This window comes from Panthera leo, chromosome C1, assembly GCF_018350215.1.
Source record: "Panthera leo isolate Ple1 chromosome C1, P.leo_Ple1_pat1.1, whole genome shotgun sequence".
Classification (NCBI taxonomy): Eukaryota; Metazoa; Chordata; class Mammalia; order Carnivora; family Felidae; genus Panthera; species Panthera leo.
The window spans coordinates 213,879,986-213,906,498 of record NC_056686.1 but is presented as its reverse complement, the minus strand read 5'-3'; the positions used below and the strand labels follow the sequence as shown (position 1 = coordinate 213,906,498).

Below are 26,513 nucleotides of genomic sequence, written 5' to 3'. Positions count from 1 at the left end.
CCAGCCCGGCACCCCGGCAACCAGAACATCCTGAGCGCGCAGTTCACGTTCATTATTTTGTTAGCTATTACGTACAACGGAAGCTGCATCCGTGGTTAAAAGCAAACACTTTCCAAAGCCAAGAGTAATCCCAGACTTCTTCCGTGCATTACACAACCCCACGTGGGCTCGGACTTGTCTGCATTCCGCCCACTACACGCCGTCAGAGAGCTTCCTCCACACCCGTCTCCCCGCTAAGCCTTCACATGTGCTGTTCCAGCAATTACCTGGAACAGCCTCTGCACCCTCCCCCGACCGGACCTGGCCAATCCTGAGTCTCCCTTCAGGTCTCAGTGCAGATGTCCCCTCCTCTGAGAAGCCTGCCCAGACCACCCCAAATCGGAGTCGGGCCTGGCTGCTGGCATCACACCTGTGCCCCTGACCACATCTGTCCTGCCCGGCCTCTCTTCTCACGAGCGGGGGACCATCTCTGTCTCGTTCTCCACTGTCCTCTGACCACCCGCACAAGGGAGGAGTTCTACCCACACCTCCGCACCACCCTCAGAGCCCCAAGAGCCAGAAGGCTCCATCAGGGCCTGAAGTGGTGGACACTCCTTGAAGGGATCACCCACACCCAGCTTGGGCCCGGCCACCCAGAACCCCCATACGTACATCATCTTCCTTGGTGCCCCCCCAGAAGTTGGTCCCTCCGGCATAGCTGGGAATGTTGAGGACAGCAATCCCCTGGAGACTGGGGAGTGGGATGGGTCGCCCATCACACTGTGCGGCAGAAATGCCGGAGAAGGAAACAAGGGAATGACAGCATCAACCTGGTCCTTCTTCACCAGCAACCCGCCCGCCCGCCCGCCCGCCCGCCCGCCCGGGGCGGAGAAGGCCACCACCACAGCTGGGCTCTCACTGAGGGACCTCAGGGCGGCGGGAGCCCACGCCCAGTGAGGAGAAGGGCTCACAGGAGACCAGGCGGGCCCTGGCCTGCCTGCAGGAGACCCTCTTGCTCACCTCCAGCAGGACCTTCTGCTCCAGGTTCCTGTAGGTTCTGTGCAGCAGCTCTTTGGTTCCAAGAACTCCGTACCACATCATGTTCTTGGTCCGGCTCCTGGAGATGGAAAGCAAAGAAGTGACAGGACCCCCGCTCTCTTTATACGGCTAACGGCAGCCACTGCCACAGCCGCAGGAAGACGTCCCATCACACAGCAGTCAGACTCGGCAACCACTCACAGCCCCGACATCTCAATAAGGAAGGGCATTTCCTCCTTATGTGCCGATGTAAGATGTGCATAAAGAGACACGTTTAGTGATAGAAAATTCTGCTGAAAAGTAACATTCCCAAGAAAGTAATTTTACCTAAAAAGGTAAAAAAGACATTACAAACCTCACAAAAAACCGATAATGATTTTTTTTTCCAGCTAGAAAATTATGCTTAGCATAGAAAATTTGGGAAGTGCAAAAAAGCACAAAGGAGAAAAAAAATCCTCCTAATCACCACAGCTGTGCGTCCTGATGGTAAAAACTTTGGTGTATTTCTTCAGTCTTTTCTAAGTCTTTGACTCACGGGGGAAACAGCCAGTTTACGGTCGGCCGACCGGCTCTGCTCACTTGGCCCTGCACCCTGCATCCAGACGCCGGACTGATCACAGCGGGGCCTTTCCCTACGGGCCCTTGTCCACTTAATCCCTGTGATTGGACCCAGCCGGTTCCCAGTCCCAGGCTCCGTAAGTCACGTGGCAGTAGCCCCTTTGCACACACCTCTCTGCAAATGTTTCGTTACTTCTTAGGATAGACTCGTAGAAATGGAATCCCTCTTAGACCTTTTCAAAGCTCTTGATACAAACTCAGGGATTACCCTAGCAGGGGCCCACAGTTCTAAAAATGTATTGCACATGGCTTTGTCACTCACTATCTTACTCTGTTAAATTGCACGCATTTTCATGCCTTTTCAGTTATTTTTGAACTAACGGGGGCCTTTTTAAAGGAGTCGGGCTCGCCATCATGTGCTGAACAACAGAGATGTCCCTGGGGGGCTTCTGAGACACTTTCCTCCACTCAAGAACCCCAGCATTCAAAGTTTTCTTGAATTCTTAAGCTTGATTTTGTTTTCTGAGAAATGTGCACCTACAGAGCACCTGGGTGATCACCAGGGCAACTCCTCAGGTGTGGGAGCCCCTCCCACCCAGCTCTCCCAGCGTCCCCTTCCAAGTGACAACGACGCCAAGGAAGCAGGGGGCACATGGACGAGATGGGACGACGAACAAGTTTGTAGGCTCTCCAGCAAGGGGCCCCGACTCCTGCATCAGCGGCTGTCTCTGGCCAAACTGCACATCAGCTTCTCCTTTGCCAGTTCTAGAATGTCAAAGCCGAACGGTCTCCTCCTCCAGGTGATTACTGAAGGGTGGGGTGGGAGACGCGAACTCCCTGCTTCACTTCTCGTGTTTTCCCAGGGGAGACGGAACCTCCACCTCAACCCAGGAGGAAGCTGCCCATTTCTCTGCATCCCCTCCCAAGGCGGGGAGGGACGAGTAGACGTCATTTAGGGGGAAAAAAGGAACATCCCCAAGGACACCCCTCGGGCCTCTCACGTGGCTGTCTTCCTACAGAGGGGTGTCTCCTCATGGGCGTGGTGGGGAGGCAGCCGGGCCGCCCCCGACGCCGCCGGGGTCTCACGTACCTGGCACAGTACCCTCCTAGCACACTTGTCACCTGTCCCTCTACAGCACCACCACGACTTATGACGCAGACCCTTCTGACTGACTGCGGTCACTCATGTTCTCATGTGGAATTTGTCCTGACCACACCAACCCTGAGGGCTGGAACCCCCCTCCAGGCTGGCCTCCCAGACCCCCAGCCTGGTCCCACCCACATCTCGTGCGAGCACCTCTCTTTCCAACAACGAGGCACCTGGCTTTCACATCTGCCTTCTGCCTCCGCGCTCTGGACACCCACTGCCTCGCTGACTCGAGCGGTTCCCTCGCTACCCGGAAGGGGAAGTGAGGACGAAGGGGCAGCTGTGCACACGAGCCCGCCACACCGCCTACCTGCACTTCTCTGGGTGCTCGTCACGCTTGTTGTTGAAGTCCAGGGATATCTTTGCATCCAGGCCGATGCCAAAATAATTGTTCATGACGCACTTCTCCGTGTAATACTCTCTGCAAAGGGGGTTTCGGACCCATGAGAACCGTAGGTCGCTTCACAGCCTCCCCCTCCAAGCATTTCTCCCTGAGGGCAAACTCGTGGCTTTTCCTTCAGTAGCAGCTTTACTGAGGCTCAACCTCACATATTGCCTGAGGCGCCCACTTAAAACTTAAGACTCTGATATTTGGTTGAAATTTTTTTGAATGTTTATTTATTTTTGAGAGAGTGAAACAGAGCATGAACGAGGGAGAAACAGAGAGAGAGGGAGACACAGAATCTGGAGCAGGCTCCAGGCTCTGAGCTGTCAGCACAGAGCCCGACGCGGGGCTCGAACCGCAAACCATGAGGACATGACCTGAGCGGAAGTTGGACATTAACCGACTGAGCCACCCGGGCGCCCCAGGACTCGGAGATTTTTAACATATTTGGTTGTGCACTACTATGCATTTTAGGGCATCTCATCACCCCAACAGCAAGTCCGCAGCCCTTCGCCATCAGCTCCCAAACCCCCCCACCAGCCCTGGCAACTCAGATCTGCTGTCTCCACGGTGCGCCTACTCTGCCAGGTTCGTATAAACGGAATCCACGAGCATAAGGTTTTCAGAACGCATCCGTGCTCAGGACCTCATCCCTCTTGATGGCCAAACGGCACTCTGCCGTAGACGTGTGAGCACCGACACGCACGCTGTCGTGGACATGTTCTCACTCCTCGGCCGTGGCCCCACAGGTGCTCTGAGCCGCGTGGAAACCGTACCGTGAGGAACTACCAGACCGGGTCCCAGAGCAGCCGCGCCATCTCACGCTCCCACCAGCAGCGTGAACCTGACCGTATCTATGGCACACGCGCTCTGGCGTCTTCAACCCAAGGCCTCCCAACACTCCTTCCTTCCCGAGATCCGATCAGAGCAGCGCATCCCAGGCCCGGGGCCAGCACGGCCCTTTCCCGAGTCCGCTGCCCACAAGACTCATTTCATTCCAGCTTCTCGGCCTCCCCCGCAATCACTGTGGCCACCAGGGCCACACCGGGGCTCCAGGGCCCTCCTTTCCTTCCAGGAGGCTGGCTGAAGGAAGGAGTCCCTGAGCCTCCACCCAGAGGAAGCAGCAAGGAGGAAAGTCCGTGCCTGGCGCTCCTGGGTTCTGCAGGGAACACGTCTGGGGTCAGAACTCGAGGTTTCAGCTTAATTTCAGGTTAATTTCAGGTTAACAGGCATGTGCAGCCTGATTTGGGAAGCCATCACCACATGGACATGTTTTTAGGACACATCTAATCCGAGTGCCTACCAGCTTAGTGAGAGCAAAGCTCAGGGAGAAACTGTTTTCTGAGAAGACGACCACGTGCTGACCAGTATCTACAGGTCCTGGGAAAACGGAGGCATCCAACTCACAGAACCAGCATGGGGACAGGGGAAGGGGGATGAGGAGACCGGGCGCAGGGGCCTGGAAAGTGGGGGATGGCCAGGCCCCAGGGGCCACCACAGGCAAAGGCAGAATGACCACAAGTCTAGGGGCCCCAAGCTACAGCCCCAGCACACCGCCCTGCGCGGAGGGAGGAGAGCAGCTGGCCTCCCCGGGTTAGGCTCCCGCTTCCTGAAGCGGAGAGGAGGAAAAGACACCGATGCTGCCAGGTGCGGGACTTCTGGTCTCAGGGGAAGGGAACAAACGAAATACTTGGCTCAGGGGGCCCTGTGTGCGCTGCTCACGGAAGGCTGCGGCTCTGGCCTAAGGAAAACGGCACCAGGGAGCGTCAGGGCCAGAGCCCCGTGGGGCAGGCAGGAAGCAGTGTTGGGCCCGGGACAGGGACACTGAGGTGCCTGGCCAGGCCAGAGGCTGGCAGCAGGTAACTCCACTGAGGCCACCCTGGCAAATCGGGGCGGCAGAAACGGCCACTCTGCACACTTCCAGCTCTGCTCTCAGAACCACGGGGTCCGTGCAAGCTGCGCATTTGTGTCCCCTCCCCCAGCATACCAGACACACGCGGCTGGGAACATGCAACCCACTGCCACCGGCCACACTGCCCAGAACTTGCCATCAACCAGCAGAAAGGGAAATCTAGAAGACCAGATTTTCAAAATACCGTTTGTCTCCATAACGGCCTCCATACACACAAGAACGAAGTCCACTAAACTGCCTCATCAAAGTCCCCACCACCTGAGAAACAGGGCAGAGGACACAGCACCAGCCCACAGAGCAGCACCGAACCTTCTTCCCTGTGATGGCAAACCTGGGACGGTATCTCCCAGATTCAGCCCCAGAATCCAGGCCACTGCAGCACCAATAGGGCAGAGCGGGGGAAGGAAGGATGTCGGGACAAGGTGCCAACGCAGCGCCAGCTGGGTACGGGAGAGCGACAGTGAGAACAAGGACCAAGTCAGCTCCCAGCAGGAGTTTCTGAACCTGCCAAAAACCTCAGACCAGGAGGGATGTTCAGGAGCCATAGACGCGTGACCTCATGGGAAGCTGGGATGAGCCGGGACAGGCTATGCCCGTCACACATTTCCAACCAGACTCTTAGCTGAGGCATTTCTAGGTTTTCCTTATGAGCTAACCAAAGCTAGAAAAGGACAACCTAGTCATCTGTACACGAATTCCTCTGGCCAATTCCAAATCTGTTTTCTGGGCTCCAATATTCTTTTCATTGTTGTTGTTGTTGTTGCCTATTTTTAACATTTATTTATTTTTGAGAGAGAGAGAGAGAGACGAACAGAGACAGAGGGTGAGCGAAGGAGGGGCAGAGAGCGAGGAAGACACAGAATCTGAAGCAGGCTCCAGGCTCTGAGCTGTCAGCACAGAGCACGATGCAGGGCTCAAACTCAGGAACATGAGATCATGACCTGAGCCACAGTTGGACACTTAACCGACTGAACCACCCAGGTGCCTCATGGGCTCCAACATTCTTTTAACATCGCGCTTGCCTGGTTTACCCCCATACTCACAGGTTTTCTGATTCCGAGTTAAAGGGATCAGCATTAATTAACAGGCGACTGATGACTGAACCTCCAGGCAAGGAACCAGACATCCCAGCCCGAACGTCTGTAGGGGAGAGAACAGGAAGAGACAGCAAGTTGGGATTCGATGAATTAAGAGAAGCTCATGTCTTCAAGGCTAAGGGACACATACTCTAAAACACTATTGTGACTAAATATTTCTAAATAATGTATAAACAGATCCAAATTTTGACATCTAAGTGTTTCAGGTCAAAAATCACCATCACAAAGCCATATTCATGGAGCAAAATCAAACACGGTACATAGTAGAAACCATCACCTAAAAGTTCAAAAAACAGCTTAAAAAGACGGTTCTCATTATGTGTAAGAAGCTGCACCAAAATGATCTCTCAGTACAAGTGATCTTAGCGTTCAGTCCTACAGCTGCGCGAAGCTAAATTCATGAGACGGAAACATCAAGGAACACCCCAGGTGGCCAGAACCCTCAAGGAACCTGCACCCTTAAGTCACAGGGGTGCCTGGGTGGCTCAGTCGGTTAAGCGTTCGACTTCAGCTCAGGTCATACTCTCGCAGAGTTCATGGGTTTGAGCCTCGCGTCAGGCTCTGCTGACAGCTCAGAGCCTGGAGCCCCTGGAGCCCGCTTCGGATTCTGTCTCCCTCTCTCTCTCTCTGCCCCTCCCTTGCTCGTGCTCTTTCTCTCTCTCTGAAATAAACATTAAAAAAACTGTTTTTAAGTTTTAAAGGCAGAGACAGAACCCTGCTTTTAAACCTTCTGCCAATCCACCCCTTCTAGTAACATCTATGTCTCTGGTTAACCAAATAGGTCTCGTTAGCCTCATCGCCCAAGGACTTCTGGAATTTTCTTTCTATTCAATTGAGATTCACCAAGAAATTGCTAAATCACTATGGGAGCAGATGGTATGGCATGGGCTCTGCCAGGCCCAGGAGGCCTCAGGAAGTCACCTGAAGCTGGTGAAGGGGCTCTTACTGGCAATCTCAACCCCTTGTGCTACTCCTTCCTTCCGCACAAAGTATGGTCAGCCTCAACCCTATGCCGGGAATGCTGGGAAAAATGAAGGCAAAGACAGAAAAGTGGACTGTGCCCAACTCCCCTGGTGGCCAGTTGTGCCCTCCCACCATCATGCTAGAAATGATGGGATGACTCGACTGGCTCCCCATCACAACCCTCCCCTCCCCTTTTTCTCAGGAGAACTCCTACTCATCCTTCAGTACCCAGCTCAGGTACTGCCCTCTCAACGACATCTTCCTGGGGCCCCAAGCAGCAATATGGGTGTTTGCTGCCCTTTACACTAAATAAGGGCACTTTTCACACCATGACATAACTTTGGAATCCTGTCTGTTTGCCACAGGCCTGTATATAAACTCTTAGAGAACAGGGACCCGGTCATATTCATTCTCACAACTCAGTGCCAAAGTGACAGATCCTGGACCTCCCTAGTTGGCAGCTTATCGCCCCACGCGCACCGGCCCACAGACACACTCAGCCAACCCACGGGGGACACTCACTCGAGAACAGGATCTTGGTGTTCAGTGCAGGCAGCCCATCCCGGTTTCCTGACTGGGGAGGAAGAGAGGCAGAACTGCCCAGTGTCAAACTTCCTTTGCTTATCAGCTTCTCACATGGGGATTTGGACACTATAAAATTATAAAACAGAACCAAAACCCATAAAACTGTCCAAAACAGAACATTACTCAAGTACTGGAAATGGTCATTAGAGAAACGACCGTTCCGAGGGCTGAGGGGACTGGACAACAGTTGCCAGCCACTGGTCAGCCCCCTGCAGAGTGTGCAAGAGGAAAGAGGAGGGGAACGGGAAGGGGGACACAGAGGCAAGTGGGTCTGGACGCCCTCTGGGGGGAACACAGGTGCAGCCGAGGCTGGGATGGGCAGGAGGGGCTCGCTCCCGGTCACAGGCGGGGCCCAGTGGAGCTCAGAGCAGAGCAGAGCAAACCCCCCCTCCGGAAGACACCTCCCAGCAGCTGGTACAGGCTATGAGGGAGGGGGCTGCACACAGAGGGGAGGCCGTGTCTCTCCACAGCGGCAGTCTGCGCTGGGGGCCGGTCCAGGAGGGATAAGCATCCCCAGGCAGACCGCCCAAAGGGCTAGGGGGTGCCCCGGCCAAAATGCCTGGCAGCCTGGCCTGGAGCAAACTGTACAGGTGCACATTGCTCGGAGGCTGCAGCCAGGAACGCCTGGGCCCCAGGTCGGGAGCTGCGGTGCGCAGAAAGGACCACAGGCCTGAGCCCTGCTGGGTCTGGGGCACACAAGCAGGTTCTGAGGAAAGCGCACGCCTTCCTACGGGGGTCCCACCGGGTCTCCCCCAGGCCAGGGAGGTGGTGCACGGAAACAGGCCATGTGTCTGCGACTTTTTATACTGCCCGCGGCCAAAGCAATTATGAGAAGGCACCCTACAACTTCCGGGGCAGGCTTTCCCACTACTGCAAACCCAAGGGGCTGATGATGACACTGGGATCAAGACCGGTCGGTACCTTTGCGGAGGCTCCTGGCCTTGGCAACCCCACAGCTCTCCGTGGGACACACTCTGTCATCCTTCGGGTCTTTTCTCTCTTCCGACTCAGAGAGACCTAAGGTGAACCCCTCCTGTTCTTGGGTCTGGGCGTTCTGCTCATCGACAGCTGCAAGGAAAGAACGCCCACAGCTAAGCACGCAGCCACGGAGTGCGCAGACGACGACGTCTAGTGACACGGTGCCTGCTGTGCACAGGCTCCTCTTGGACTCGGTGAGCTTTCTTCCATATCCTCTCAGCGGAAGGCTCACAGCCCGACACTGCCACCCCGTCCCCACTGTTCTCCAAGTGCCCGTAAGAGTGCCAGGCACCTGGGCATCCATGCGGACGGGCTGGGGAGAAGGGGGAGAGCCGAGGGCTGGAAGACGTGGAAAAGGGGAGTGGAGTGAGGGCACACAGTGCCCAGAGGGGACGTGACAAGGGGCCTCCTCCTGAGGGTCACACCGGTGCGGGGTCGCAACCCATCATTCTCACTGGAGGACAAAGATGGAGTGAGTGGGAACGGGGTGGGATTTCCGAGGGTAACGGGAGCATACACAGACGGAGAAGGAGACAGTCCGAGTGCGGCTGGAGGCAAGGAAGCGCCCACGTCACCGTGCGCCTGCAGCGTTCCCTTCAAAGCTCAGAAACCAAGTCTAGAAAAGGAGTGACCAGCCGGCAAGTCTTTAATCTGACCCAGCCGGTCCCCACCCCCCCGCCACGGCCCGCGGGCCTGTCGTAGAGTGAGCAGCCTGGCCGCCAGGCCCCGAGTACCATCGGCACCAGAGCCTGGCGCCCGCCACACATCAGCCCCCACGGTGCGGGTGCTCCCACGGCTCCCCTACTGCTCCCACCACGTCCGGCTCGCCGGCCTCCCACCCCCGCCCCCCACTTCCCAGCCTCTCTCTCCATCTCTCAGCTGACAGCCTCAGCCACGGCCCCGACCCCGCCCTCCTCCCACAGGGCCCGCCCCTCCACAAAGTCGCTGAACCGCTGGGGCCACCGCCCGCCCGTTTCTGCCAAGCTGCGCCCGGGGTCGGGGCAGTGACAGCAGGGCCAAGCCCCTTCCAGGGAGCGGACCCCCACCCAAGGACCGGTCTGCATCTTCCCCAGTTGGGGACGCTCTCTGCTCCCTCCAGTCCTTCCATCAGAAGCGAGTGCAGTGAAGAGGGAGAATGTTCCCCAGCAGGCTCTCGGATACAAGGTGCTGCCAGTGACCCCTGGGCATCTGGTTTCGTCCTACACAGTGGGTTGTCTGTCACCGTTTGGGGGGAAAGAGAGTGCCAGTGCTTGCCTAAGAAAGTTACTTCATCATTAAGCGACCTACTACCTTTTTCTGTGTGTTCTATGATCTGCCGGATGGCTTTCTTCAGGCTATTGGCTCTGAGCATGAGCTGTTCCCGTGGACGGAATATCTGCGGCCGGGAGGGGCACGTCGACCCCACCGAGCGCTCCCCAGTGGAGCCGCAGCCGCTGCCCGCCCCATCTCCATCTTCCACCTCCTCCGCGATGGTGGGGGGCGGGGTGGGCAGGGAGGACGAGGCCTGGGACTCGTCGTCCAGGGTCTTGAGGAGAGAGTCCAGCTTCTCTTTCAGGACAGAGCACTGGCGGGAAACAAACGGGATGGGGCGGCGTGCTTCTCTGTCCTACGCCCTCCCGCCCAGGAGCCCAGGGACAGACCTTCTTGGCCATGACCTCTGACTCCTCCGAGCTCTCTGTGGTCTTCTCGTAGGCCTTCCCCACCCGAGCCACAAAGTCCTTCACCGTCTCGCAGAGCACTCTGTGGGAGGAAACACGGAAAGACACTTTCAGAGAAAGTTCTGGCCGGGAACGAGGCACCCTGCGAGGTGGACCCCCGGCTCCCCCAAAGCCACCGGGTACTCACTTGGCTGAGGAAATCACCACCGAGTGCTGGTCTGAGGTCAGGATTTTAGAAAGGTGGGCCGCCACTGAGTCTTCATAGAAGAGGATTTGTTGCACCTGCAATTATCCCCAGACAGGGGGTGCGGTGACTGAACGCTCCCAGTGAGCTCCTCGCCCACTCTCCCTGCCAGCCCGGGGCCTCAGTCCACTGCACACGCCAACCTGAGATTCGCCAGTGCCGGCTCAAAGATTTCAAAAGCTTGCCCAAGCTGTGGACAGACAGATCTTAACAAAAAACGCCACGCCAATAAAAGCCTGCAAACAGCTCGTGCTGCTTTTAGTCTGATTCCACACCACCAGCCAGTGCTGGGCACTGCAGGCTTTCATCCCAGCCCCTTACAGCAGCAAGGTGGACAGGCAAGGCCTCACTCACGGAGGTTCCACTCACAGCGGACAACATGTTTCTCGTTCTGGCTGGGAACTTGGCCCTGGCCCCTCTCCTTCTCTCGGTGTAAATTACCCCCTTCGCCACTCAGCGCTGCCTGCTGAAGCGGGATTACTGTGCGACAAACGGGCCCTAACCCGGGACGAGCCAGACGGTAACTATTTTCGTCTTTGCACGTGCATCCTTCCTCTCTCAAAACCTACAAACCGTTCTCTGCTCATAGGCCCTAGCCCAATGTCCCCAACCCTCCCGATGGGGAGACAAATCTTGGCAGAGTGTTCTCTCCGCTCAGCCAGCTCTTCCAGTGGGGAGGAGCACAGCCGAGGGCCCCGCGCTGCACCAGCCTGGGCAAAATCTAGGCCCTGAGGGGACCGTTAAATCCGTAAAATGAAGAGAAGAGTTGAACACTGAACGAGCACAGCCTAACTGCATGGGCTGCGGGAGGGAGGGTGGTCACAGAGGATGTGGGACTAGAGAGAGCGCCTGGGGCCCGCGGGGGACAATGGCAGTGGGGGCGCAGGCTCGGCAGTGTCCACTGCAAGAGCAGGAAGTCCTAGGAGACTGTCATGAGGGCCCCCAAACCCTGGGGTAGCGCCAGGAAGCCCCCAAGCGACCCTGAAGCCCGCGAGGCAGTCAGGATTCACTCAGGTCCAGCGCACCCCTGGGCTGCCCCTGCCCCCCTGCGGGTCTGACCTAGGGCAGGACATTTAAGGAGCGGCTCATCACCAAAGGGTGGGGGAGGCGGCGAGAACCGGCGAGCGGGCCAGTGAGATAGTGCCGGGGCGGGGGGCGGGGGGGTTAGGGCGCGACAGCAAATACCTCAGAGCCCTCGCTGAAGTCCTCGGTGCCGGTGGAAGCGGAGGCCGGCCGGGGCAGCTTGGTCTCGTAGGCCATGACGCTCCACCTGCACACAAGAAGGCGGCTCTCGGCAGGTGGCCCGGCCCCCAGGCGAGCCCACGGTTCGAACTTCATCTGTAAGCCCTTCCTCTCAACTCTGCCTCCCTTCCCTTAGCTGACAACAACCTTCACGAACAAGGCCCCGCAGCATCCCTGAAGGAGGGGAAAGGGATCCCGCAAACGACCGTCTGCCTCTGCGAGGAACGGGCTCCGCTTCTGCAGGGTGCGAACACCCCTCGGCCAGCGGCCAGCTCGCCGGGTGTGAGCGCTCCACAGGCACCGAAGGCGCACACACCTCCCTCAAGAGAGAGGACGTGGCAGGGGCAGCCAGAGCGTGTGCAGACTCATGCTGTGAATCGCAACTACCAGATCCTGCCTGAGACTTTGAAGTTTTCGGTGAAACCAATTCACCACAGGTATGTAGTTAGCAGGCTTCCCCACAGCTAGCTCAGAACTAAAAGCAGCTCGCTCAAAAAGGATGCCGAAGTATTTTTAGACCCATACAGGACAGTCACCCAGAACTTCAGATTCTTCTGGGAACACAACACGGGAACGTGGGACCGCTCAGCCATGCGACAAGGGCGACTGTGCCGACAGGTGTCCGAAGGGGGCAGAGCCGCCTTCTCCAAAGCCCTGAAGGCCTCTCGAGACCGGACCACTCACAAGCGCTCGGTTCCTAATCTGTTCTGTTGGCTTTTACCTTCTGCTTAATCTGATGAAAAGTTAAAAACTATTAGAAAAAAAGAATTCCTACCCAGGTCCAATTTTTTCTCTTTTCAACAACAAAAAAATATTAGAACTGACCAAATAAACGAACTCTAATCTCTCAACAAGAGCTGGGATTATTTTTCTTTTACTGACAAGAAGAGGAAACTGCTCAAGTTCACGTAACTCCCTGTGACAGGGCAAGGATTTACATCTCAGATCTGTTTGACTTTTTTTATGTCTTTTACTGAAGTATAATTAGCACGCACTGTTATGATAGTTTCAGGTGTACAACATACTGATTCAACACTCCTCATTCAGGTCCAATTTCTACAAACAGTTGCACAGGACCCATATTCAAGCATCCGACTGGATGGCTCAGTCGGTTAAGCATCTGACTTTCGCTCAGGTCATGATCTCACATTTCGTGAGTTCAAGCACCATGCTGAGTTCGCTGCTATCAGCGTAGAGCCTGCTTCGGATCCTCTGTCCACCCCCCACCCCACCCCCACCTCTGTCCTTTCTTTTTGCATGCGCTCTCTCCCTCTCTCAAAAATGAAAGAAAAGAAAAGAAAAGAAAAGAAAAGAAAAGAAAAGAAAAGAAAAGAAAAGAAAAGAAAAGAAAAGAAAAGAAAAGAAAAGACAAGACAAGACAAGACAAGACAAGACAAGACAAGACAAGACAAGACAAGACAAGACATACACCTGGTCAAGGTGGCCTGCCTTGTTCAGCACAAGTACGCCCTCCACTCACCGGTCCAGCATCTTGGTGCTGGCTCTTTCTAGCTTTTCCAAGATCTGCGGGAGCTGGGTGTCATCATCACAGGCTGAGCCCCAGCCTAGCACACGAGCCAGGTCGTTCCCTGTGCCGAGGGGCAGCACTCCCAGCTGACACTGACAAGACACAGAGGAGAAGACACAGCATTGAACACTCTCCTTCTCTGGTTACCTACAACGGTGGTTAAATGCAGCAAAGGTCTCGTCTACAGTGGCATGGCGCTCAGGCTCTAGGCAGAGCCCGCTGGACAAGACAGGGCATCTTCTAACCTGAGAGAAGATTCCAGAACCATCTGACCCACCCTCTCCTACACCCATTTCTCATCCTGACACTTAATCCTCTAGGACCTCTCTGACGTAGATTTCCAAAATCTCCTCCCTTCCCCTTTTCACTGTTCTGGCCACAGTCCTGTCCCTCCCTGTGAGTATCTGAACCCCACAGAGAATCATTCTCTGAGTCAACACCACCTCTCCATCCACTACATCTTACTAATGCCAAGTTAATCTTCCAAAAATATCACTAGTGTCCTTTCACCCCACTAAACACACCTTCAGTGCTTCTAAGTTCTACCAAAAACAGGTGCCAGAGCACCCACAGTCTGGTCGCCAAACCTGAACACGTGCCAGCGCCCTGCCTACAGCCTTCCGCCAGACCCTCCCCCGAGCAATGGTGGGTACTGCTCAGGCCCGACCTCCACCCGGAACTCTCATCGGGCCGGTTTGGTCTCAGGGAGCCCCCCAGACGCTGGATGCCCAGAATCTCCACCTCCAGCCCCACCACACAGCGTGTGAAAGAGCTATCGGTCCTCCCGAAGCACAGCCTGTGGCCACCCACCCTGACCACCCTGCCAGGGCCAGTAAGTCAGGCGGAAGGCCCCGCCTGCCCGAGGGTGAGAACAAGGAAGCCCAGCAAGCCACGAGGAGGGGACCTGGCACTGGAGCCTTAGAGAAAAGGAGCGGGCAGTGCAGTGAAGGCACAGCGGTGTTCTAGGTGGAGAGGTGACCCGCCTGCCAAGTCAGGAGACAGGAAGTCAGGGAAGCAGAGAAGGAAGAAGGAGCCACACCCAGGGGGCTCTGATAACCATGTTAAAGTCTAGACTTTATCCTCAAGCCAAAGAGGCATCAAGGAATGCTGGGGGGGGGAGGGGGGGGGGTGCGTGGCACTGCCCCTGGGGGAGGTCCCCATGGAGGAGCAGACGGACAGAGGCCCAGGGTCAGCTGAGGTGTACCCAGCAGCACACAGTGGGTGGCCTAGACACTCTGGGGAAGCAGATGATCCCAGTGATTCACTAGAAATGAGGGAGGGCGAGGGAAGAACCCAGAGCAACTGTCAGATTTCTGGCCTGAGTGCCTGGTGGATGAGATTTTCAGATTCCAAGGAAAGAAATGAGGGGTAGGTGGGGCTGTGTGGTGGGCTCAGTGCTGGAAATGCCAGGCTTGAGGCTCTACGAGGCATCTAGGAAGGCAGGAGGGCAGCCAGGAAAAAGAGAAGGGTGAGAGTGGGGTCTCAGGGAAGCCAGGAAAGTGGGGGACTGACCAAGTGCCACAGAGAAGCTGAAGGAGCTGAATGCTCACTGAACTCAGCATTCTGAATGGATGAAAACAAATGACTGGTCCCCCCCCCCCCCCCCCCCGCCCCATCCTCTTGACTAGTGATAATGAACTTACAAATAATCCTAGAAGTCACAAAACTTAAAATTGGGCCAAGTGTATTAGTCCAATTTCACCACTAGGGAGCAGTATGTGCTTGAGTTGAGCAATTCACCTGCACAGGCCTGGTTCAGACTGTCCACTTTCCAACATGATCCTGAGCCCGGGGCTAAATACAGACCACAAAAAGTTCAACCAGAGTCAGGAGAGAAAGCTAAGTCTCTGAAAAATATGCTCAAGTCAGGTAGAAGACCTGGGAAAAAATTATGCTGAAAGCAAATGACAAACTAGGAAAAATATGACCAACAAAGAGTTTATATCTCTAATATAACAATCCTTAGAAATCAATTTTTTAGGGCCACCTGGGTGGCTCAGTCATTGTGCGTCTGACTTCGGCTCAGGTCATGATCTAACGTTCAGTGAGTTTGAGCCCTGCATCAGGCTCTGTGTTGACAGCTCAGAGCCTGGAGCGTTCTTCAGATTCTGTGTCTCCCTCTCTCTCTGTCCTTACCCCGCTCACACTCGGTCTCTCTCTCTCAAAATAAATAAACATTTTTTAAAAAATAAATATTTAAAAAAGACAAATACCCAATAAGAAACTAGGCAAAAGGGGCACCTGGGTGGCTCAGTCAGTTAAGTGTCTAACTTCAGCTCAGGTCATGATCTCACAGGTTTGTGAGTTCAAGCCCTGCGTCAGGCTCTGTGTTAATAACTCAGAGCTTGGAGCCTGCTTCCAATTCTGTGTCTCCCTCTCTCTCTGCCCCTCCCCTACTCTCGTTTTCTCTCTCTCTCTCCCTCCCTCTCTCTCAAAAATAAATAAAAATTTTCAAAAAAGAAACTAGGCAAAAAACATGAACATGTGATTCATTTAAAAATCCATGTGTTGGGGGCATCTGGGTGGCTCAATCGGTTGAGCATCCAACTTCAGCTCAGATCATGATCTCACGGTTCGTGGGTTCGAGCCCCACATTGGGCTCTGTGCTGACAGCTCAGAGCCTGGAGCCTGCTTGGGATTCTGTGTCTCCCTCTCTCTCTGCCCTTCCCCTGCTTGAGGGTGCACATGCTCTCTCTCTCTCTCTCAAAAATAAACATTTAAAAAAAATTTTTTTTTAAATCCACATATTGACTTCAACAGTATTAAAGAAATAAAAATAAAACATATCTTTGCTTGTCTACTTAGGCAAAACTAAGAAGGTGAACAACACTGAAAGGGAAAGGCTGGTTTCTGTGGCACCAGGAGCGTGAAGGGGCGAGGCCCCGGTGGGGAGCAGCCTAAGGCACGGGGGAGGAGCCAGAGCCGGTAGGCGAGCTGACCCAGCCGCGTGGCTCTGCCTGATGGAAAACCGTCGCTGGGCTATTTACAGACGTGGATCACAAGGCAAAACACAGTAACAGAATAGCGTGGGTAATGGGAGTGTGTTTACATTAAAACCGCATCAACCTTCTACCCTATGTACATACATACATATGCGTATGTACGTCGACAGGAGGTCTCAAAGACAGTTCTCAAGACGTTAGTGGCAGTGGTTCACTTTGGGGAGTGGGTTGAGGATGACAGAGCAGAGAGTGGAAAATCAATGAACACTTTTCCAATCAGGAAAATCTATTTTTAATTTAATAGCAAAACAACAACAACAACAAAAATCCTAAGTCCCGACTTGATGCCCAAGTCTACCTCCGCCCCCTCCCCCCTGGCAGGAGGCACGAGGCAGCAGATCTATCGCCATCCAACAAAAGCCAGCGGGGCACCTCGGATGGCAGCCCCAACACCACCCAACTTGCTCCTGCCTGGGACCTCTGGGGACAGGAACGCTCTCTGGTAGTTCCCTGTACTTCTAGCTGTGAAGTTCCCATCCCCACATCACAGCTCCTGGGCCCTGCGAGGCCACCAAGCTACCTGCCCTTCCCTCGGAGCCCTTGGCTGTGCCCTGCCGAGGGCCATGGGGCATCCTGTCACCGCAGCATCCCTCTCCCCTGGCTGGGCCCCTCCACGTCCACGCACCTGTTTGTGAAGATTGAGGCTGTCAATCTCAGAGAGCACCCAGCCAACGCTGCCATCCCCACCACAAACCAGAATCCGGAATGTGTCAAACTTCTGGAATAAGCGTAAGCTGCAGAGAAAAGAGAAAGCCAAAGGAATGAGGTGCCTTCTAAAGGACAAATGACGGCCAGTCAGTCCTGCCCCGAGAGGCCCCACCTGCACTCGAGGCCGACCTGCACCCCTGAATAAGCCTCTTGGAGCCCGTGCCCACATGTGCTGAGGCTCAGCCTGCAGGGCCACCCACCCACACCTCTGCGCCCACTGCCCCTCACTCACATGGCTCAGGAGCCCCAGGCTGCAGGACTGTATGGGCCCCTCCGTCCTGGGCAGGAGACCCGTCCCACTCCCCGCAAAGCTCATCTCCGTCTCCCTCCTGTGTTCATCTTGGTTGCCCCCCACTACGTGCATGGCCCTTCAGGACACCCCACAGCCTTCTGCTGACGCCCCGCCCTCCTCCTGAGAGACCTTATCCACGTTTTGGCTTTCAGGGGCCACACAGATAGCGATGACCCTGAATGACGATGACCTCCAGGCCTTCTTGAAGGACAATACCCGCACCTGTCCGCCAGAAGGCACCAGCCAGTGTCCCATGGGCACCTCCTCGTCCTAGGCTTCCTTTCTTGGGGAATGGCAGCACCATCGACCTCGGTTACAGGCCCAGACCCCATCGTCCCTCGGAGTGGAGCGCCTCTCTTGTAGTCGCTACAAGAGCCTCCGACCTACCTCGTGTCTCCTTCGGGCACCTTCAGTTCGTGCCACCAGCATGACCTTCCCAAAACAAGTCTCATCCGGGGTCTAGCTTTAGAAGTTGCCACTCGCTTCTAGGAAAGGTTCAAACCTCTCAGCCAGTGCCACCTGCCCCCACTCCACCAGCCACCCCACCATGTCCACACCCCCTACACACACAGCACCCTCTGTCTAGTAGGTACCCTGCCTCCCTCTCTGCCATTACAACACTAACTCTCCTCAAATGCCAGCTCAGCAGAGAAACTGAGACTCTCCAGTTTAATTTATATGCTTCTTTCCTGGGTTCCCAAAAAAGGTGCCCATCAGCCTGGCCAGGGACAGATCGCCCGGTCTTGTGACCTTGACTACCTGTATGTGTGCCGTGCACCCTGAAGACAGGGACCCCACCTCACTCAGCCTTGCATCTGGCACAGAGTCCAAGCCAGAAGTCCCCCAGAAAACAAGCAGGGGTGAGTGACACTGCACAAAACGGGTATACACAACAGAGCTGAGGTTCTGAAGCAACAAGCTGCACCTGACCTTCAAGCTGCGAGCGAAATGGGCAGGGGGCGTTCCCTTGGGAACACTGACCTCTCTCGGGCCTTCTTTCTCTGGAGAAGACGTGATACATCCAGGTTGGGAATCAGAAAAATGCAGCCATACCTCCAAGTTTCATGGTGAGGAACAGGAGGTCAAGGCTGCTTCCCAGCAACCAGAATTTACTAAACCAACCCCCGCTGCACCTCTGCGGGGGCTTCTGAAGCCGCCTCGTCTCCAGCTGACTCCTGCGGGGACTTGGGGGCTCGCCAAGACGAGCACACGGCCATTCCCTGATTGTGTTGTACGGCTCACCGTGCCCCTCGTCACCCCCCAGCACCCACCCAACAACCCTGGGGCCGTGCTGGGTAACGGCCGGCCCTGTCTGGGATACAAGGGCTTGTGATCCTGCGCCTGCCCCCTTTTTAACCAAAATGACTTTTTTTTTTTTTTTAATGACTCTTTATCAAGCCAATAGTGAACACGCTCCCGCGTCTCTCAGTCCATCGGTCTATCCGCAGAAACCCACGGAGCACCGCCTCTGGGGCACAGGCTAGCAAGCTGCCCTTTGTGACTGTTCCCCAACAGAGACTTGCTGCCAGGGGGCAAAAGCAACATGCCAGACCCCCACGGGCCAGTGGGCACGTTCCTCTCCTCCGCCAGGCACCCAGGCTCCTGTTCCAGCAACATCTGGCTGCAAAGTAGCACACTCCGAGGAGCCTCGGAGGCAAATGCACACCAGAGAACGCGTTCTACTTTCCCCGACAAACTTCCTGGACAATCCCCCTTCCAGGCAAGGCTGCCTCTTACAGCCGCTACCTTGAACTGACGCCAAGCACAGAAGCTAAGAGTTCATTCAAATGACACCATTTACAGCAGCAAATGTTCTCCGCAAACTGTACAATGTGCACAAGTAGAAAGAACACCCATCAGACCTCCAGCTGGCGGATAAAAGGCATCGGTAGTTTGCCCCATACACTGGACTTCACATATCTGCATGCGTCACTGCACCTGTAAGGTAACAGACCTCTGGTGTCCTCCCAAAATAAAGGATCTCCCTTGTGGCCTCACTGGAGAAAATATCCTCCTTAGTACTATGCACCATTAAAAAGAACGAGGCAGATCTGTAACCAGTGACATAAAAACATGTCCATGCCGACACGCGCAAAGAGCAGGCGGTACACAGGAGGCAACGGTAGGTAACCCGGCTTAAAAGTGCGTCTGCGCAAGCGAAACACGCTTTTGAAAGCTGGAAAGCCCCGCAGCTGTACTCGCTGTTAAGCGTGTGTACCTCCACTGATGGAATCTAGGGAGGGGATGGTTCAACAAAGACTATTTTCATCTCCTGTTTAAATTTTTCTGTATCTTTGAATGTTTTTTTCATAAGCATGCATTATCTTCAAAATTGTTTTGAACTCCAAGAAAGATCGATTTTGTAAGCTTCCTACCCAAGGTGTGGTCCTCCGTTCATGAGGTCAAACACTTGGGCAGGGTTCAGCAGCTGTTTGAATCTTCTGAGGAACTTCACACCCTGGTTATCCCCACTTTTGGAGTTGACAAAGACCAACAACGGGCTCGTGCAGGACGGAGGGCATGTGGCCTTCCAGAAGCCTGGACATGAGAATGGAAAGGGAGGGGAGAAAATCAGAGGGCCATCAAAGACTCCGGGAGCACAGTCAATCATATAAAAAGCAGCAGACACCCCAAAGAGACCTGTGACTTACACATACACGTCCAGTCACCAGCAAGAGAGCAATAAACAGATCTCCACATCGTCATTCCCCACGAAGAAGGACGGGAGTCCCATCCGGTTTGACCTTACGTTTACATGACCGTGCACCTCACCACTGTCCTTCCCTCTTGCTCTCAGTCTGGAGGAGCTAGTTCCCCCAGCTTCCCGCCTTTCTACCAACACCTGCTAGCATACATCATCATCTCCCATCTGGACAGTGAGCAGGTACGGAACAGCACGCTGACCACTTCTGCTGCCGGATAAGCCAGCAGATGGGACAGCACGAGTGCGCCGCCTCCCGTCCGCATGTGCCCCGCAGCCATCAGGACTCCGTTTACCACCTCTGCGCGTATCTTCTCCCCACAGCGGCCCGGCCTGACCTCTTCCCGACCACATCCCCACATCACCGGTGTGACCAATGCCGGCATGGCAGAGGGGAGAGGGCATGGAGAAAGAAGGCCAAGGAAACAGGTGAGGCAGGAGAGTGTGAGGCACCCACCGTCAGAATCGATGCTGTTGAGCGCTGTGGGCGGGATGACCGACACCTTACACAGGCCCAGCGGACACTTGGTCTGTAAGGACTCTTTACATGACGTGTGCACCTGAAACAAGAACCCACGCATGACAAGGGTCACCGCATCCCCCGCGACTGTCCCTGCCACCACGGGAGTGGGCACTCCGGGACCGGCTGAGCTGCCGACCCCATCCGGGCGTGTATGGGATCGGGCACGGGGCCTGCACGCGCTCACCATGGCCTTGCACCAGAGACAGCGCCAGTCCTGCAGGCGCAGCACGCTGCCGCACGTCTTGTCGCACACCGTGCACTTGGCGCTCACGGGCAGGTTCCCTTCCAGCCACTGGTGCGGCATGGCGATCTGCGAACCGCAAAGACGTGGGCGCTCAGACGAGGAAGCCCTCAGGCAAAAATGTCCTCAAATAAACTCAACCGCGGCCTCCTCCACAACACAAGCGGGGGCGGGGCGGGGCCTGCAGGGGTCTCCTGCAGGAGCCGGCCACGAGCGGGCCCCCAACACGCACGAAAGCCTGCGAGCCAGAGAAGCGAGCGCGGGCCTGGGGACGGGGCTCCCTTTGGCCGGCGCCAGCACAAGGCGGGGAGGTCTGCGCAGGGTCGGCAGCCCGGCACGGGGCCCCCGTGCGTACCCCGTCCTCATCCTCGAGGATGTCCTTCCCGATGGAGGCCAGCGTGGTCCACTTGCAGTTGTTGGTTGCACGCACAGCACACCGTTTGTGGGCCTTAAATTTGCACACTGTGAGAGAACAGACACGGGACCTTCAAGCCCCACTCGCGACGGTGCTTCCCATGCTGGAGGAGGCGGCTGCCCTGCTCCTCCAGGGCCACTGGGACCGAACACGGAGCGCTCCCCATGCTGTACACTGAACAGCCGGGGCGTGCACAGTCTGACCACAGTGAGACCGGCACCCAGGACAGGCTCTGACCCAACTCCTCAACTCCTCAACCCCGCCCGGCAGCACGAGGGCCACCGCGGGCCATGCCCCATGTACAGACATCGAAATTTAAATGTGACAAGATCCTTATGTCACAAAACTGTCTTTTGATTTTTTCCACTTAACATGTACAAACCATTCTTAACCCCACAGGTGGTACAAAAACAGGCGACAGGTGGGAACTAGTCCGCGGACCAGAGCTCGACCACCCCCGCTGCTGCCCCCTGCTCCTGCACGACTGCTGTAACCCGCCCTCCGCATCTGGAAGACCAGGTTTCATCGTTTATCCACAACCTGGTTTACCCAAGGCGGGTATAACCACCTCAGGGCCGACAGAGACTTTTAACCTCTTTTCCCTGTGTCCCTTTAATGTTTCTTCTTCGTGTCTCCTTACCACTTCCCTTCTTTCCACTTTGTCTGTTACTACCCAAGATCATTTATCAAACTCCTCAGTAGGTACAATAAGTAAGCACAGAGTCCCAGAAATCACTTTATATGGACTGATTTGTGGTGACCATGCTAAGGTTTCTAAGGCTTCATAAAGGCAAACATCAGGCCACGCTTCCCACGGCACACCACGCCATTCGCACCTTCACAGGACAGTCCGTGCGACGTGACCCCAGACAGAGCCTCGCGACACACGTTGCAGTAGGTCGGCCGCGCATGGGAACACGCGTACCAGTTGTGCATCCCTGAGAAATGGTCCATGCTGTACTGGGAAGGCTGCAAGAACAAAATAAAGACGGCAGAGGTAAGCTGTCCCTCTGACACTCGTGAATGGGACTCAATGAAGTATCCAGGGGAGGGGAGGAGAGGGAGGGGAGGGGAGGGGAGGGGAGGGGAGGGGAGGGGAGGGGAGGGGAGGGGAGGACGGCAGGCTCAGCCAAAAGGGCGAGCAGCAAGCCTAAATTTTACAAGGAACACACGAGAAAGTGAGTTCCAGGCTGCTCGGTCCACACGTGGAAACACTGGGACGGCAGAGTATTCAGGGGCGGGCCCCAAGGAGGGACATTTGTCTTTCTGAACCTCAAAGTGCTCCCTGTTCTGGACGGTCTTCAGCGCTGCAATCCAGTCTTCCATCTCTTTCCTGTGGTCAGCACATAAGATGAGCTTCCTACATGGAGTGATGACCTGTGGGACGAAACAAGAACCAGGCGGTACAGCGAGAGCAAAGGACAAACGCTAACCGCTGCAAAACTTCTCCACATCTCCTTCTGTTATGTGTGTGTGTGTGTACATTTTTATGAAAAATGACCGATTCGTTCAGATTCTCAATTGAACACAACATAAAAATGATTATCGTGGGTCATTAAAAATCAAGAAAAATCTCAAACCAAAAAGACAATCAAATTCAATGTATACATTCACCAAAAATCAAGCAAGTGGGCATTCACCGACCACCTGCTACTCAGACATGGTAATAAGCCACAGGAAGCGTTTAAAAAGAAAAAAGAAAACACAGTTGCCATCACTCCAAAGAGCTCACAAACTAAGGTCCGGCACGTGACCAGTTTAGGGAAATTGGTCCAAGTTACTCTAGGAATGGAGTACTTCAAATGCACCATACATGATGTCCTTGTACAAAACCTTGTGATATGTGACAAGAGAAAAAACAACCAGTTACTACAATGAAGGGCCTCAACAATTTAACTGGAAATGAGGTCAGGAACCTGGTGATAATCAACAAATGTAAACTGTATCTACAACATATAAAGAGTTTTTACAAACCAATAGAAGAGTCTTTCTTACAAAAAGAGGTTATAAACTTGCATTTCAGAGAAGAAGTACAAAAGGGCTAACAAATAAAAGATGCTTAACTGCTCTAGTCATTGGGGAACACGAATGAAAACAGCCAACAGTCTGCCAACAGACTGGCAAAGTTCTGAAAGACGGTAATCCAGTGTTGGCAAAAGTATGGGAGAAAAGAGTTCTCCTCAAGCAATGATAGAAACTAAATAGGATATATACTTTGGGGAAAAAATTTGATAGTGAATACCAAAATTTTAGAAAAATAACTTTTTATGTACTTCTGTTTTACAGTGATGTAAAATATCTGCATGGTTCTAAAGTCAAATCCACAAAACAAGGTGTAGTCAGAAGTCCAGCTTTTCCTTCTGTCCCCTCCACCCTGGGGCCCTCCCTTCCCCATATGCAGCTTTATAAAAGTAAATAAGAGTATGGTTTATCCCTCCATTTTTAAGACACATGCAAACACATACATATATTCATATTCCCCTTCTAAAACAGGAGTATATCATACACACTTTTCTCCATCTCTGCTTTTTCATCTAATTATCTATCTTGCCCACCTCTCCTTAGCAACATGGAGCATCTCTTTACTCTTTCTTAGGGCTGCACGGAGCTTTGCTGGACAGAAGCACGAGAGTCCATTCAACCAGGTCTCTATTAACAGAAATCTTTTTTTTTTTTTTTTAATGTTTATTTTATTTTTGAGAGAGACAGAGGGTGAGTAGGGGAGGGGCAGAGAGAGAAAGGAAACACAGAATCGGAAGCAGCAGGCTCCAGGCTCCGAGCTGTCAGCACAGAGCCTGACTCTGGGCTCGAACTCACAAGCCATGAGATCACGACCTGAGCCAAAGTTGGACACTTAACCAACTGAGCCACCCAGGCGCCCCTCTATTAATAGAAATCTTCTGTTGTTGAAAATCCTTTCCTATCTCAAGCAGTGCCGCAACGAATGGCCTTTGCACAGACCTCATGTGCTTCCCAGTGTATGTGGGGGAGAAGTTCCTAGAAGCAGAACTGCCCTCACAAAGAATAAGCGCATTTGTAATTTTGCAGCTGAAATCCCTCCCCAGGGCTTGTGCTGTCTGCATTCCCACCAGCAGTGTTAGGAAAACGCCTGCTTCCCCAAGGCTGCACCAATAAAACATGTTAACTTCTGGATCTCTGCCCATCTTCTAGCTTTAATTTATATTATTAAGATGATCATGTTTCTGGCTCAGAAAACTTAGAAATGGTGTTTTATAGATTATCTCTTTGGTGATTTCTATAACCACCTGTAAAGCTTAATCACAGAAGGGGATAATTAGAGCTGGGTCACAAATGCATGGTTCATTCTCTCACGTCACCAAGGTGACAGGGATAACCACACACAGGGGCCAAACTGGGTGTAGAAAGAAGGGAAGCTAGGGGAGGGGGAGGGAAGACTGGAGGGCAGAGAAAACAGAACCAGAGAAGCTGGATGCCCTCCTGAGGGTGGGGGTGAGGGTGACAGCCACACTCCTTTACACCTGGACAGTGCCACGAAGAGCCCACATCCCAGCATCTGCTGGGCAAGTGCATGACGAGTGTCTGCTCCACACCTGAGATTCGAAGACTATACAGGCAAGGTTCCCACTCACAGAGAACTTATACTGGGGAAAGGCAGAGAAACAAGAAAACAATTTCAGACACTGACACAGGCCCTGAAGACAAAGCGGTAGTGTGAATGGGGCTGGCGGGTGCTTTGCACAGAAGGCCATGGGAGTGCTGGCAACTGCCAATGGCCTGGGGTCGGTGCCTATGGAATTTTCATCAGTAACCGTCTATAAAATCTCAGCAAACATTTCTTTTCATTCATTCTTGGGTGGGTTTTAATATTTAAGCATTTTTATTGGTGTAAAATACAGTTAGAGAAGAGAATATATTTTTTATAACTCAGGGATTCTATGCAGAATTATACAACGTGACAGCTACAGGAGAGAACAATGACATTTTTTAGGTCCGTTCTATTTCAGGTTTTGTTTCTGCTAGTCCGGTGACAATCTTTACAAGATGAAGTACCCACATTATTCCAGAATTCAGCTATGTCATCGAATCTTTGGGTCAACCATCTCCCATGTGCCAAAGGAGAGAGGTTTCATGGAATAGCTTTGTGAGTACTGGGCACCACTGGACAGCAAGTTATAGACAAAACTGTTGTGTTTAAGTTAATGAAACAAAAGACAGATGACCTCACTTCTTCAATCCGTGTAACTGTTTACAGGGAGTAAACACTGACGGATGAATATCCAAGAACCTGGTTTCAGCCTTTTTAAAAAAACTCCTACTTGTGCATGTTTGAAGAAGCCTCAGACAGACTCAGATCTGAACCCCACCCAGCCACTGAGCAGCCAGGAAAAATGGGCAGACTGTCTTCATTTCTATTCTGGAAAAGGGGGATGATAAAGTTACCTGGCCTGGGTTGTTATGGGATCGAATGGGATCGAATGGGATCGAATGGGACCAGCATGCACAGGACTCCCATAGGGCCCAACACACAGCTTTTAAGACGCGCCTCCAGGTCTGAAGCCCTGACGAGCTGGGTAACTGAAGCAGCTGACTCCCCTCGCCAGGCCTCCACATGCCCCTCTGGACACTGGGGCCATAATGACGGTGTCACACCCCAGGGTCATCCGAACGTGAAAGCGTGTCCTCACGTGCACGCACCTGCCACTCACTCTCGGCGTTGCTTCAGACTCTAGGGCCTGATCTTGGAGCATTATCTGTTTGATAGGACCATGTGACACCTCCCTCCTGAGACCATTCAGGTGCCAACAGCCCGCGTCCCAGATCATGAGATTTGTCACAGAAGATTCTCCGCTTCTCCTGCTCCTCTCCCAGCACATTCTGTCACCTTCGAGACAGAGTCCCTATTTCTTAGCCACCCGCAAGACTGGTCAATCTCCTCACAAGGCTCCTCCTCACCCTGGTCCCCTGGCAAGGTCCTCAACGGCCTTCCGGCCATGGGGGAAGCTTCCCGAACACCGGCTAGCAGTATCACACGCCCCGGCAAAGGCTCCCGCCAGTCCCTCTTTGTTCCCTGAAGAGCAGCCTGGGACCAATGCACGAGAGAGGTGAGGGTGGAGGGCCTCTTCAGGAGAAAGGAAAATGAGTGACTGTTAATGAGAGCTGTCTTGGACGGGGCTTCTTATTCAATCCCTTGACTTTGGAGACAGAGTGGGCAGGACAGGTCCCAGGAGAGAAGCAGGTGCTGGATGAGACCTCTCCCGGCTGCTCATCCAGCTCAGCAGGGCAGGAAGAAGGAGGGAAGAAACGTTCCTACAAATATTAAAACTGTCCTTCTGTT

The 26,513-nt window shown here is 54.0% G+C and overlaps 1 protein-coding gene across 7 annotated transcripts in view; it reads right to left on the bottom strand.

The window, feature by feature from the left end:
• DGKD (diacylglycerol kinase delta) overlaps positions 1-26,513 on the bottom strand; it is a 124,747-nt gene that overhangs the window by 14,936 nt on the left and 83,298 nt on the right. For all 7 annotated transcript variants that reach the window (XM_042950567.1, XM_042950565.1, XM_042950568.1 and 4 more), the window contains 18 exons: positions 22,469-22,573; positions 22,033-22,165; positions 21,137-21,243; positions 20,725-20,850; positions 20,475-20,577; positions 19,692-19,854; positions 16,942-17,050; positions 13,267-13,406; positions 11,730-11,814; positions 10,488-10,582; positions 10,283-10,382; positions 9,933-10,206; positions 8,586-8,732; positions 7,602-7,730; positions 6,063-6,159; positions 3,033-3,143; positions 1,000-1,096; positions 652-759 (listed from right to left, as the gene is read on the bottom strand). In XM_042950567.1, the coding sequence (XP_042806501.1) occupies positions 652-759; positions 1,000-1,096; positions 3,033-3,143; positions 6,063-6,159; positions 7,602-7,730; positions 8,586-8,732; positions 9,933-10,206; positions 10,283-10,382; positions 10,488-10,582; positions 11,730-11,814; positions 13,267-13,406; positions 16,942-17,050; positions 19,692-19,854; positions 20,475-20,577; positions 20,725-20,850; positions 21,137-21,243; positions 22,033-22,165; positions 22,469-22,573 (2,229 nt within the window). The remainder of the gene's footprint in view (positions 1-651; positions 760-999; positions 1,097-3,032; positions 3,144-6,062; positions 6,160-7,601; positions 7,731-8,585; positions 8,733-9,932; positions 10,207-10,282; positions 10,383-10,487; positions 10,583-11,729; positions 11,815-13,266; positions 13,407-16,941; positions 17,051-19,691; positions 19,855-20,474; positions 20,578-20,724; positions 20,851-21,136; positions 21,244-22,032; positions 22,166-22,468; positions 22,574-26,513) is intronic.